This window comes from Rhodnius prolixus, unplaced genomic scaffold (assembly GCF_049639745.1).
Source record: "Rhodnius prolixus isolate KJV_2025 unplaced genomic scaffold, Rpr scaffold_6, whole genome shotgun sequence".
Taxonomy (NCBI): domain Eukaryota; kingdom Metazoa; phylum Arthropoda; class Insecta; order Hemiptera; family Reduviidae; genus Rhodnius; species Rhodnius prolixus.
This window is the reverse complement of record NW_027411634.1, coordinates 34886568-34900750: the sequence shown is the minus strand read 5'-3', so window position 1 is coordinate 34900750 and position 14183 is coordinate 34886568. Positions and strand designations below refer to the sequence as shown.

General features: G+C 31.1%; 1 protein-coding gene and 1 long non-coding RNA gene across 2 annotated transcripts; one reads left to right on the top strand and one right to left on the bottom strand.

The window, feature by feature from the left end:
* Positions 1–1413: 1413 nt before the first annotated feature.
* LOC141460660 (uncharacterized) lies at positions 1414–7166 on the bottom strand. The gene is made up of 2 exons (XM_074140884.1): positions 3543–7166; positions 1414–2073 (listed from the first exon to the last, which is right to left on the bottom strand). Exons 1-2 carry the CDS (start codon positions 6766–6768, stop codon positions 1745–1747), a joined length of 3555 nt encoding a protein of 1184 aa, XP_073996985.1. The 5' UTR covers positions 6769–7166; the 3' UTR covers positions 1414–1744.
* LOC141460704 (uncharacterized) lies at positions 4212–9105 on the top strand. Its single transcript, XR_012462305.1, has 2 exons — positions 4212–4352; positions 7922–9105. It is a non-coding gene; the product is annotated as an uncharacterized lncRNA (long non-coding RNA).
* The last annotated feature ends 5078 nt before the right edge of the window (positions 9106–14183 follow it).

Sequence of the window (14183 nt, the reverse complement as noted above, 5' to 3'; positions counted from 1 at the left end):
AATTACAACTAGGTACATTTAATAGAATAACATATTTTATATTTTTAATTAAGTGGGAAAGTAGTCCAATTAATAACCAACATGTAAATCCTCCCAAAAATAATACTAATGATAACAAAATATCGGGAAAGATTTAGCTAGCTGGGTGGTTAGCGAATACTGGTACCAATGTGGAGATCACGGGTTCGAATCTAGCTGCAATCCCTTAGATTTTCTCTTTCAGCTCACTGTCCGGTGAAGGTCAGTGGAGTCTGTCTTGAGAGAACACTGTTCGGAGGGCGGCAGTGCACTGAAAGCTTCGGGCGCCAATAACCTCAAATTTTGACACGCCTTAAATTAAAAAAATGAGGACGCCCACATGACTAACCAGTCCGGACTTCCTGTTTAAGGATGGGTCAAAATTCAGGGTGTTGGTTTTATGCTACTGAAACTGATTAAAATCCTAATTAAAATTAAACCTCTAATTAAAATCTTTCAGAAATTCAGGCTGAAAAAACGATGTAGGAAAACACTAGTAATGATTCAAGATTTGCACATTAAACGAGATGAATATAATTAAGTTTAATTAACATTATAATTAATAAATTATAATTAAAATAAATAATTAATTAATAATATAATTAACTGAATATAATTTAATAAGATAGGTAGGTACATCATGTATTTGAGGTATTTGTAAGAAACGCAGAAAGAGTTCTCTGCTTCTGAAAAACAAATATAATTATTTGCTGATTTCAACAAAATCCAATCTACTATTCAAAGTTGTACCTATAACATTAACGCATGCTTCAGTGCACTCTGGTACTTTTTATAAAATTGTTTTCTACAACATTTTCTTCATTTAATGCGGACCTACCTGAATTGATATTATTTAGGCCACCCTCGTACGCCAATGAACTTCTGAAATGAAAAAATCTAGATTCAGGGAAAAAGATTGAATTATTTTTTATTAAAAAAATATTTTGGGTTTGTGATTCTAAAAACTCCGCTAGATAAAATGTAAATGCACTTTTGGAAGTATTTTTTTTTTGACTGATGAAGATGCATACCAGGAAATTAAATATTAAATACATTTAATCTAAATATATTGCAAAGGATTCTTCTCAAGTATTTTAAAAATCAGAAAACTATTGTCGAATTGTTGAACTGAAACATGTAGTACTAGTAGTTTGTAGATTTCTCATCTGATATTTTTGGACATGCCTACTATTTATGTAGACAAAATTTAGACTATTAGAAGAAAACTGGACAAAACGGAAAATCTAACAATAGATACACTTGCACATAATGATTTTTACTCCTAGACTGGGAGTCCCAGTTCAACATCTGACCAACTAGGTTTAGAAAGTAGCACAATCCACCTTAAATATATAATTTATATAGTGTTATTAGGAGGCGATTAAAACTTTCAGATACTATTTGTTCAACATTTTATTTTAAACTTTAAAAATATTTTATTTTAACAAAACAAAAAATATTTAAAAAATTAACATTAAATTATAGCATACTTGACTTCATAAACTACAATAAAACTAAATTAAAAAAAAAAAGCACAGATAAATTGCTGAAGTTAAGTAAAATACAAACAGAAATTACTTAGAAATCAAGATTAGACTCTAGATAACAATCTCAAAGGACTAAAAAGAAATCTGAAGAATCTAAATTTAGATTCTCAGAGTAAGCAAATAATGTATCTAAAAAAAAAAGCACAACATATGAAGTAACACAACAATATTCCTTTACCTTAGACTAGAATGCTAGAATTTAAGTTTCTTAAAAACTTTCCAGCTGCAGTTTTCACATAAGGCTGCGAGCATGAAAGTAAATAGTCAACAAAAAATTTATACATTGGCAGATCATGATTTATATCTGTGCCAACTAATTCGATTGCCATTAAATGAGCTTGATAAGATGTATGCTTGCTTAGAAGAACCTTGGCTATCTGGTGTTTTGATTTCGCCAAACAATAAGGCATTTGAGATACAACTGTTGTAATTATCTGATCACCGTAGCTTTTACTGTTTTCAACCAGTAATTCTTCATAAAATTTGGCCACATCTAAGACAAATGTTTCTGCAAAAAAAGAAGATTTTTTTGTGTTCTTATAAAAAGTGCGCATGTTGGAGAGGAAAACTACTCACTCACAACATTCACTTTTTTTGACATTAGTGCTTCGCCAAACATTCAGCTTTGTTTGTTTTTCTTAATAATATATTAAAATAAATAGAGAGACAAGTATTTTATGAATACATCAGGATATAAATATACAGGGTCAGATATCTAGTTCTAACAAAACCAGGAAACTGTTTTCACATTGATGATAATCCACCTCGAATATTAATACTTTAAATGTACCTTGCAGTATAAAATAGTGATGGTTCGAAATAATTAAAGAGAAGTTTCAACCAAACATCAAGTTATCTTTTTAAGTTAGCTTTTTTCGTTCTTAGATTTGAAACCCACAGCAACGAGGCTGAAGGGAAGCAATGGGAAACCCTTAGTGAGCTTACTAATCTAATTCCCCGGACGTTAGCTGAAGGCAATTAATCGCATTCTTTGCATATGAGCAGAATTCTCGGATATGCACCGAATCGGTTTTGCAAAGAGCCCTTAATGTACTCTGTGCTCTGACAAGATGATGTAAGTTACCCATCCTGAAGTGTGTCCTGTACAGGACATTAACTAAGAACTCGATGGGATGTGAGGTCATCTACAATACCCTGTATAATGGCTGTAAGTAAAGTGTGGAACGTGGTTCTTTTGTGATTTTATACTACATCAATGCATTTGGTGCTCATAGCTTATTTAAACAGTTTAATTTCGGTGTTTAGGTGAAAGTTACACAGATCTGGAGTTATTGGAGTTAATTTTTATCCCCTCTGTTATTTCTGCACTCATTTGAGTTCATTTAGATGGACTTGGGAGATTTCAGGTAACTAAGGCAGGCTCTAACTAGGTCTATAGAACAGAATTAATTAATTTAAGGACAACATTAATGTTTCGAATTTACTGGAAACATAGGATTACAGTAAAGGTACGGGCCTGAGGACTCCGCTCGCAGAACCTTTGAAGCGTAGGATAGTGCTCTGACTCTAAAGTGTCGGCCCGATAAATAAGAAAAGAGGGTTAAAGAGGAAAAAGAAGGTTAAACTGTCCGGTAGGATCGTCAAAAAATGCTAAGATTTATATATTTAAACAAAAGCCACTTAATGAAATAAAATAAAATGTAAAAATTTTTGCTACTATGGCAAGCACCAGTAAACTTTGGTTAAATGTTTCAAATAAAACAGATGTGTTAACGTTCATTAGCGCACCTTGTACTAAGAATAAGAAAATTCCTAGAGTCGTTCAAAAGCAGTCTGAAATTTAGAAATTCATATAGTCTGCACTTTCAGAATTCTATTTATTTATACAAACCTGCATTCTAGCGAAGTTTTTAAAACATTTTAACAAAAGTATGTAGGTGAAACATGTTCAAAAATATAAAATAATTAGTTTTACGAGTGGTACGAAAAAGTAAATAAAAACCATGAAGTACTAACCACTTTCCCTATCGTTCTTTGTGATGAAAATACTGATTTCTAGAAGTAGTAAAATATCCAGAATATCTGCAGTTAGAATTTGTGAAAGAACAAATAATTTTAATTTCTCTAATAATTGAGTTGTTTTAAACTGTCCTCTTTGCAAACTCTCTTGACATATACTTTCTATTAACCCAAAGATAGCACCTCTTGTCTGAAACACATTTGGGCGATTTAAATTGTATTCATTCCATTTTTCTGCAATAACTACACTTAGGTAAGATGTAACTTTTTGTAGTCTTGATAATTGAGTAGTTTCGTCTGGGCCATATACAAGGTAGATGGTGATAAAGCTTATGTATTCACTTAAAGTAGGACTTGAAAATACTTGTTCAACTAAACAGTCACAAAATTCTTCAGAAAGTAGGCCTACTATATCGGCACATATCATGTCTATCACATTCTTTTTATTTCTTGCCACCAAAGAATTTTCTTGAAATTCTACAACTTCCCACAACAACTTAATAAATGGTTCAACAAACGAATCAGGTACAATCCTGATCTCATACAAATCATCAATAGCCGCAACATCTTCAGATTTCAACATACCGTAACCAGTTTTAAATATTGCAAAACTTTCTTTAGATGGCTCTGCGAGGAAGTATTTAAACATCTGTTTTAACAGAAGATGTCTTAACGAGATATTACTTTCTTTTTCTAATAATGAAACAACCAATTTTCCAGCATCAGAAATAGGCGCAACTTTGAAGTAAGCTCTTATAAAATGTTTTCTTGAGGATACTGGACAATCTAACCATTGAATAAGCAAAGGTAAAATATTTTTTTCGGCCACTTTTAAACAGATGCTGCTTATAGTACCGACTAGTAGCTTTAAATAATCTCCAACAGCAAACGTTTTTATAAAATATAATATTTCCACTGGTCTGGATACATATTTCAAACTTGACGCTATTGCTTTCTGAATCTTGTACTGCAGATGATTCTTATCAGAATATCTTTCTAACTGCGCTTTTATGGGCCTATACTGCTCAATAAAATGAATGAATTCGCGAACTGGCATGAGGATTGAAAGAATAGTTACAGCATTTGGTTTTGATATGGTTTCATAATAGCCTTTAGATTCTATTTCCTCAGTCTGTAGTACCGACAAACACAGCTTTGTAATTTCTTGCGGCAATCCAAATTTACTATACAAAGTTATCTTTTTAAAAAGTCTAATATATTCATGAGATGTATAAGAATTAAGAATTTCTTTCATTACAGCCTCTTTATGTTCACTAATTTTGTTGGGTTGAATGTGTAGAATGTAAGTAGCAATATCTGGATTTATACATCGTGGAAAAACTTTCATATAAATTCTATTCTTCAAGTATGAATCTTTACAGATTGCGCTTAATATAGATGTTTTATCCCAGTGATTATATTCATTGATAAGTAATAATTGCTCTACAGAAGTCAGCAACCATTCTGGATGTTTAATTGGATTATTCTTGTGTTTAAGATTATAGGTGCATAAAGATATAAATAATGTTTTTTGTCGAAACCTTTTTAGATTCTCGTCCGAACAAGGTAATGTTTGTAGTTCTGAAAGGAAAAATTCCAAACATTTTTTCTCATGAGGAGTATTTTTACACAGCTCAAAATCATAGTAACTGTCAGTAGATAACTGAAAATATAAATATTCTTTTAAATGAACCTCTATTGGCACACCTTCTGCAAAATACCTCTGAATTTTCATTGATAACACATTTTGGAGATAGTATTTGCAATTAAAAATTTCCTCATTCATTTTCACTATGTCCACAAGCTCATCTATAGGGTCCCATTGTTCTGATGGAAGACCGAGAAGTGCCTCTTTCATGATAACCAGTTCACTAAAAACCTCCTGTCTTATCATTTCATTGTCATTTCGAAGCCTTCGCAAAACGAATGTGATACAATCAAGTATTGAGTTTAGAGATTTATTGTACCGATTAACAGAAAGCATCATACACTTGACCAGGTATGCCCTGGTCCTCATTTCCTCCTGCCTTCCTATTATTTTCTTCAATGCTGGCAAAGCTCTATCAGGAGGCAAATAACTTAAGAACTCTCCTTTTTTGCTATCATTATCTATTGATGACAACTTTGATAGAATCCACTTTATCCGCATTTCAATTGGTATTGAAAGCATTAATCTTAGATCTATAACTTCGGCAAAATCTATAACGTTGAATTCCTTACCATAACATTTTTTAAAGGTTCTAAGTAGTATCTGTTGTCTCTCATCATCTTTCATGTGTAATGTTAACTGCTGAAGTTCATCAAAGTTCCAATATTCTTCAAAAAATTGCGCCACTGTATCAGGAAAACATGCCGCGTGAAGTTGTTCAATTTGGAAGGAATTCATGCACCTGACTAAACATTTCACCTTCAGGATATTTTTAAACACCTTGTAATTGTTAATAATAAGTGATGCATTAGCTTTAACAATTTTTTTAGTGGTCCTGTTACCCAGCTGTGTACAGGGTAAATAACGATTGTAATTGACGTAAATATCTAAAAAGCGTTCTGGATACTTAGAAGCAATTAGAACGTAAACATAAGCATATTTTTCTAAATTAAAATTGCGATATACTCTCTTTTTTGTAGCCTTGCATTCCAAAATATAATGGAAAAAATTTACGACAGTTTCCGGATAACGCCTAAATAATGGAGCAATTGCTGCAGGTTTCAACTGAGTGTGAGCATTAAGCAAAGCGGTACCCACAAACTTTGGACTACAAGCAGGAAGCATTGTTAGTGCACTCTGAGTTCCATATCGCTGTTGCACACGAATGTATATGTCCTCTGCTATGTTAATATCTTTTAAATGCTTTGAATACTGTTTTATTACTTTTAATCGTGTACTATAAGATAAATTTGGTAAGAATTTGTTAACAAACTCACTGGAATTAATCTCAACACTTGTAAAGAACCACTTGCATTTCAAAGCTTGGCAAGTATAGAATATATCTTCATCTGCAAATAGACGTACAAGTTCCTGTTTATTTTGCCAATTATCTATCAGTTTAAGCTTAAAGAATTTCTGTAAATTGTCCTTAGGGTGAAAGAGGTCGAGTATGTGTGTTTTATGAGTAGAAAGTGAATCTCTGTTAGCAACCAAATATAAATAAAACTTCTTGAATATATCTCCTAAATTCTCTCCATCTAACGACGTTATTTCGCCGATTATGTCACGATCCATCTTGATTCCCAGTTTGCAACTGACTGGTTAAAGATACTCTAGAACAAACTATGACTCACATACCACATGTTTACTGCAATTATCTCATGTTCTGCTCATCCTAACTTTTTGTCGGCAGGCCTTTACGCCTTATATGATGGTGTCGTGAATCCTAACCTACTAATTACTTAAAACTCAACTCAACTAAGTTACTTTATTTTAAAATAAGCTGTGTAAGTCTAAATAAAATAACTTCAACATTTTCATTTAAAATTGTTATCTTCGTTATCACTTTGCAACTGTCTGTTTAGGCTCAAACAAATTTAATTAAAAGCTGTAGGTTAAAAACTGATAGCAGAAGATAACATATTTTTGATAAAAGCATACTCTAGTTTAATGGATGGTTACGTGTAGCCGTTTAAAAAACCTACATGTCAATCTTGTTAGTTCCTAATCCTGAATCTGTGGATATTCATGGATTCATACTTTTACAACTAATCGGTGTTAAAGAAACAAGAAGCACACTAAAATTAAACGAATTACGGCATGAGAGCATTCTGCCGGCTATTTTACGAAAATAAATTCATTTGCTACAGCAAATGAACATAATTTAAACTTAACGTTATTGTAATCCACAGAAATATATATATAAATATAATTTTTTTAAATTAACGCCCTCAATTATTTCTACTAAAAAGTTCCTGTAGTCTTATTTGACATTTTTTAAGAAATGTCATTTTTTTAGTGGTAAAACGTCATTTTTAAATTTTCTAACTTTTCATGTGAAGAACTGCGTGCACACAAATTATTTTAAGATAATCACCTTTACATAGAGAATGCTTTTATTAAAGTCAACTGTTTCAGCTTAATTAATTGCAGCAATATACATACAAATTTCGGGGAAAATATATTTAAAGACACCTTCTTTACTGCATGTACGTTAATTTTTTTGGCAATTCTGGGCTTCATTCTCAAAAGAAGTTAGTTGTCAGTTTACTTATATTAGTTTTCTTTTCTCTTTGTATATTTCGGGTCTCGTTTTGATGGCTCAATTGCAGAGAAAAGCTGAAGAAAGCACACTTATTTTTTAGTTGACTTCCCATACATCACTTTTTATATGACAAATAATTGATAAGAAATAACAAAATTTAAAATCCATATTTGATTTGTTTAGTTTTCAGCGGTTGATAGACATTATACCATCTTATCAAGAAAAACATCACGTTGATGGAACTATTTATGGTCGCATCATTAGAGTATTGTAAGATCGGAAAATGAAGAATTACATTCAACAGACAAAAATCTATAAATAATATTCACACTATGTAAATGTACCGATTTGACAGATCACTTTGGCCAAACAGCACTTCTCACATCTTTGGATTCTAAATTGTTGAGCTGGACGGGTCATAGGTCATACGGCGAAGATGGAGAAGAGTGAAATGCAAAAGAAATTAAGGGGCGGACAAATTAGGATCGATAGGAAAGCTGGAAGATAGAAGCTAAAGTGTATGTGAGAATCTGGAAGGACATTCTGTCAGTTTGTTCATTTTCAAGCAGACTAAATGTCCGGGAAATAATTGTAACACTCAACGTCATGCAGTATCAACTTTTTAATCAGTTCCACGCATTATTCCATTTCTTTTCAGCAATCTCGACACGACTAAGGGAATGAGGTTATTGCTGATCAATAACCAATTGTCAATCAATGAACATTACTATGGAAGGAGTGAAATTTTACAAGCACAAGTCTGTAAAGACCATAAAAGAAATTTTATAGAAAAAAGCTTATCATGACAATAAGGTGACAAGTTTATTACTTGCGGTACCTTCTACGAAAATTTCAAACATGTACAATCTAACAATCTAAAATTCATTTTCAATCTATTGGTTTTGTGGTGAAAACTCAATTTCAAACATTTGAAACGATCATAATACTTTCTCATTCTACTTCCTCAGTACTCAAAATTAATTCAACATTTACATACTTCGTTACATAAGGTGGTTGAATTAGGTAAGTTTAAACTTGGCACAATAGTGATATTTATTGGAACATCACAAAACAAGAATACAGAAAAAAAAAAAAAAAAAAAGGAAGTGAATCTTACACTATATACATTAAAATTATATGATGGAAGAATATAATATACATGGACAAATGTAAATTTAATCAAATAAATATTTTTTGGACAATCAAAATGAACACAAAAAACAACAGCTTTGGTAAAAGTATATTTATTTTATTAAGGTAAATATATTTATGAATTATTGTTATTAAAGTCATTCAATTATTAAAAAAAAATTATTAACCCGCAAATTATTTTAAAATAATAATTCATAAACAAAATTATAAAAATAGTATCAGATATATTCCTTAAGAGGCCAAAAATACCTAGGCGCTATAATCTAACAAACTCTTTTATAAAAAATTTTTAGTAGTCGATAATTAAAACTATTTTATAATCAATAGAAATCAATGTACTTAGTTTACAAAGTTTTAAAGTAAATCATTATAGCCGTTTGGGGGGGGGGGGTGAGGGGGTTCAAATTACTCGAACCTTTTAGTAAAATTGCTCTTCCTGCGAAAACAATATTCTCTAATTGTGATTCCAGGTATTTTTATGCTACTTGATGTTACGTTGCTAGCGACATAACTTTATAGAGTAAGAACCCGTTGGATTAAGCTTACTATTCATCGTTAATGAGAGAAGAATGTCAGTAAGATAAAGAAAAAGGAATATTGTCAAAAGCTGATGGAATCTGCATCAAGCATAACTACCCTCTGAGCAAATATAATGTGAAGAGAATGAAGGCAGTTTCCAAAAGGCAGTAGACTGTGGTACAAGCTGAGCGTTGGTTAGGAACTTGGCAAAAACTACTTGAAAATCCAATATTTATTTTTTCATTCATCGAATTGTTATATGATATAGAAAAAATACTGACAGATTGCAATGGCCAATTAGCTCGGGTGGTAAAAATTAATAATGAGTTTTATTATTTTAGGAATGTGAAGTGTGATTCGGAATTTTGAAAAGATTACCTCAGATGGCAAAACCATGATTCCTACCTCTATTGTGAATTGCTGAAAAATAAGTAGCTGATTTTGGCACAAAAAACACGTCAAATACTAGCTTCAGTTAACCGAAACAGAGTACTCTTAAAATTGATATCCACGACTCCAGAAAATTCAAGAAAATAACGAAATTGAGCTCAAGCTTAGAACAGCCCCGATCTGGCACGATAAAATTATAAGTTATAATCAATGGCTCATTTGTCCCTTCGGAACCAGCTGTAGTGGAAATAACAACGAAATGATTGCAAGTTATTCTAATGAGGAAGATTACAACGCTCAGGGCCATTGTGGCTCTCAAAGAAGTTCTGCTAGATTCCTACTTCGAAAAATGATTTAAAAAGATACTGGAGCACAGTTAACCTCTTCAGAGTTGAAAAAAATTCATAGCGAGGCTTGGTATAAACCAACTCATCACACAACTCCTAATGTAAGGATTGTTCATTGGATTTAGAAGCTGGACGTTGGGAGAAGGGTGTCATGGAAAACAAGACTGAGGGATGTCTTACAAAATCCAACAGTAAGACGGAAGAATAAAGAGGAAGCATGCTGACTGCAGTTGTCTGTTAGAGACAACCCTCGCGCCAGATCCAATTCCAGACATACCCTACTAGGGAAGAAAGAAGTATGCACCCTGATTTCAACTAACATACCCCTCAACAATTGCCAAGTTTTGATTCGTTTTGTCACTGTTAAAAGATTTGTTGAAATACGCAGGTTGCGAATAGTTTCCAAATGGTTTGTGAATACTTTTAAAGCGATAAGCGTGACTGGTTTTAAACGCTTTAATTACACTACTAATTTTTGAATCACGGTTCCAACTTAGAACCGTCATCGGCAGAGAGTGAAGTTACCTTATTATTATAAGTTCTCTTTTGCAAGCATTATAAAAATTATTAATAATTAGTTATCAAATTTACAGAATTTCAAACTTTTTAATATCTAGCTCAAAAATGTTTCACTCTGGCGACATTACCTACCGCAAACGGTACGACCTGGCCCTGACAACAAAAAATCTGTATTGAAACTAAACTAGAATTTGGAATGGAAAGGTGTCTTTAAGATCAATGTCTGGGCCCAATACGGTGTCACTAATTGTTGTTGCCTAAATCGACGGGTCACCATCCCTTGATTTTTCAGAAAGTTATAATTATTTTAAAAATATATTATTTAGACATTAAAATTCAAATTTGTTTAAAGATTTCAGTTTTTCTTTAAACAAAAACTACAATAATTAACATAAATTAGTTGATTATTTTTCCATACACTCATCAATAAAATTTTAATTCTATGCAGATTAAGACACACTAAATAACAGCAAGACAACCTTAAAGAAAATGTTCTATTGAGAAATTTCTGGATGACAAAATTTGGAATACATATCGTTGTGAATGGTCACTAAGAATTCGGAGTAGTATTCGTTCTCACGTTTTACCAGTTAAAAATCTCACATTTAGGCAATTACTGGTTATCAAAATTTTAACCTGTTAAAAATTATTTTAAATTTATTGAAATAAAAAAGAAAAAATGGAATTAATATTGCAAACTTACAAATAAATGATACTTATAGTTTGTCTTTCTTAGAAAAATCACAATAATTTCGTAGTGATGTACGTCTACCTCAAAATGTCTTGTCATTTATCGAATTAGATAATACCTATAGATAACACATAGGGGTCTTCCCTAGATGAGAGGAACAAAACAAAAAATATCCGGTGACTGAAGTTCTTCCGGAACATAGTGAAATAAATACTTCATCGCTCACCCAATCCAAAACATTAAAAAAAACCTCTTGATTTTATTTGTTTTTGATGACATTAATACATAAACGTAGCCTAACACACTTTTCAGTTGTTTGCCTGTTGGAAAATTTGGGGCAACGAATACTTCTAACAGTACCACTGGCAAACTTCGGAAAGGTGTTCCGAGTACATCTCGCAGTAATTTTGAACTGGACTAAACAGTTTTACTGCTTTAAAAAAAAAACCTCAACAATTGTAAACTTCTGATTCGTTTTGTCACTGTTATAAGGTTTGTTGAAATAAGCAAGTTGCAAATAGTTTCCAACTGGTTTGTGAATACTTTTAAAGCGAAAAGTGGGATTAGTTTTGAACGCTTTAATTACTTTGCGCATACTCACAAAGTTTAAAGACTTGTGTGATTACCTTCCGTGACCACACCATGAAATGTGACCTAATGCATGTGACCATACTTTGTAATGTCTAATTACAAAACACGCTGAAGTTAGTTGGGGTTTAGCTGGGCAGCCGATTATCAGTTGAAAATTTGTTTGAAATCTATTGGTGCACCTACTTGTCGTCTCTCATTGAGCCTGCTCCAAAAATATACTAATCAGAAAGAGGTTCTATTGGAAGAGTGTATTAAATTTACTTAAGTGGTTCAAGTTTTTGAATAAAATCAGATAGAAAATTAAAGGTTTATATAATTACATTTATAGTAAATGTAATGATTTATGAGATTTTTAACGCTTAATGTGGACGAATACTAAACGCTTTAGGATTGACAATAAAAAACATAAAAAAAAATAACTAATTACAGTATATACAAAAAGTAGGCCTTCAATTTATATATACATAAAATTATGAACATAGACGATAATTTTTTAAAATTAAAAAAAAAAGGTTCTACTTCAATTACTAATATAAAAAGATACTCTTTTTCTAAGAACAAAGTAAAGTTTTTCTTATTTTTATAAATATTTTTCGAAAGCATAATAATTTATATTATTTGTTTCTTCATGTTTGAAATTATGATTATATTATAATATGACTTTTCCCCCAAACAAATTAATTGATTCAAAGACATGTTTTGGAAGGATTACAAGAACTATTAACTAAGAAAAATAAAATAAATGGTTAATAAACTTATATCTAACCAAAATATGAAGAAATAATTTAAGCTTAAAATGACAAAAAAATTGACTAGGAAGTTAGTCATTTTGTAGTTTAACAAATATGAAAAAAACAAAAATGAAACTTCACTTCAAAAAAATAAATTCATTAAACTTTGACTTCCAATAATAATACATTCATTAAGTAATTAATATTAAAAACAATAAAAAAATAAATAAAATTATTGTAACTATAAAAAAGAAAAAATTCAACTTTTTTTTTTTTTTTTAATATAAGTACCAAGGCAAAATTTTATATAAATCTTTAGAGAAGCAATTAGAGCTTACTAAGCGCCGGGCAACCATAGATTGATTCAATATTTACCATATACTTATTATTTATATACTATATGTAAGTAAATATCGACGTTTTGCATTTAATATTAATTAATATCAGGTAAAGTATTCTGCGTACTTAAAAAATATATATATATATTTTTTTAACCCTTCTCAGAAAAATAAGCCTATTTGATATTTGGACAAAAAAAGAGTTAAATAGGCTTATTTTTCTGAGAAGGGTTGAAACCCATCAAGATTTACTAGAAAATCTTGCAGTTTGAAAGTTAATATTTTTAATATATGCAGAGCTTATTAAACTCGAGAGGATTCAATAATTATAAACATCATGGGGAACAATCACTCGACTAACAATTACTGAAGCGACTTCTTCAGTTTTTTTCGCGATTTTCTCAAATAATGCTTCTGATTTAATGAAAATCACTTTGATTTGAATTTTTCTAGGAAAATTTCTATCACGGGTGGTTCTGCGTAGTTAAAAGTGATAATCTTTCTTTTAAACTGCCCACTCAGAAAAATTTAATGATCCACCGGTATAAATCTAGAAACATAGTAAACATTGCTAAAACTCCAAGTTTAAGGAAAATCGGTTAATCAGCTAGAAATTAGATTTAGTTTAAACTATAATCGATAATTTTCTTCTGAACAGCTCGGATTGATTGAGTCATACAAATTCATGGAACTGATAAAAGTTAGGGATTTGCTTGCTACTGATAACACCACTATATAAATCTTGGTGCGAAAAATTTATTGATTTATTATAATAAAATTTGTGATTTTAGGATTGTAATAAATGCTGTAAAAGCGATTCCTATCGCAGAACACCCTGAAATGAATTTTCGCAGAAACAAAAAACCACGAAATAAAACATTCTGTAAAGGTATACAACGGACGTTCTTGATGAAAAAAATTGGGTTATAATAAATAAATAAAAATATAATTTCGTGAAATTCGACCACTTCTGACTGATCGATCTTTGACCAAAACCGTTTTGCCGGTCGCCTTGATCTATTCATTGTTTGAATCTTGTTAAAAACTCTATTTTTTATGAGTACTTCGGGTAAATATACATGTAATTATGAATTTTAAAAAATCAATTTTACTGGTAATTACCTTAACTCTCCCTTCTACGAAAATTATGTAATTCAGTTTGAATTT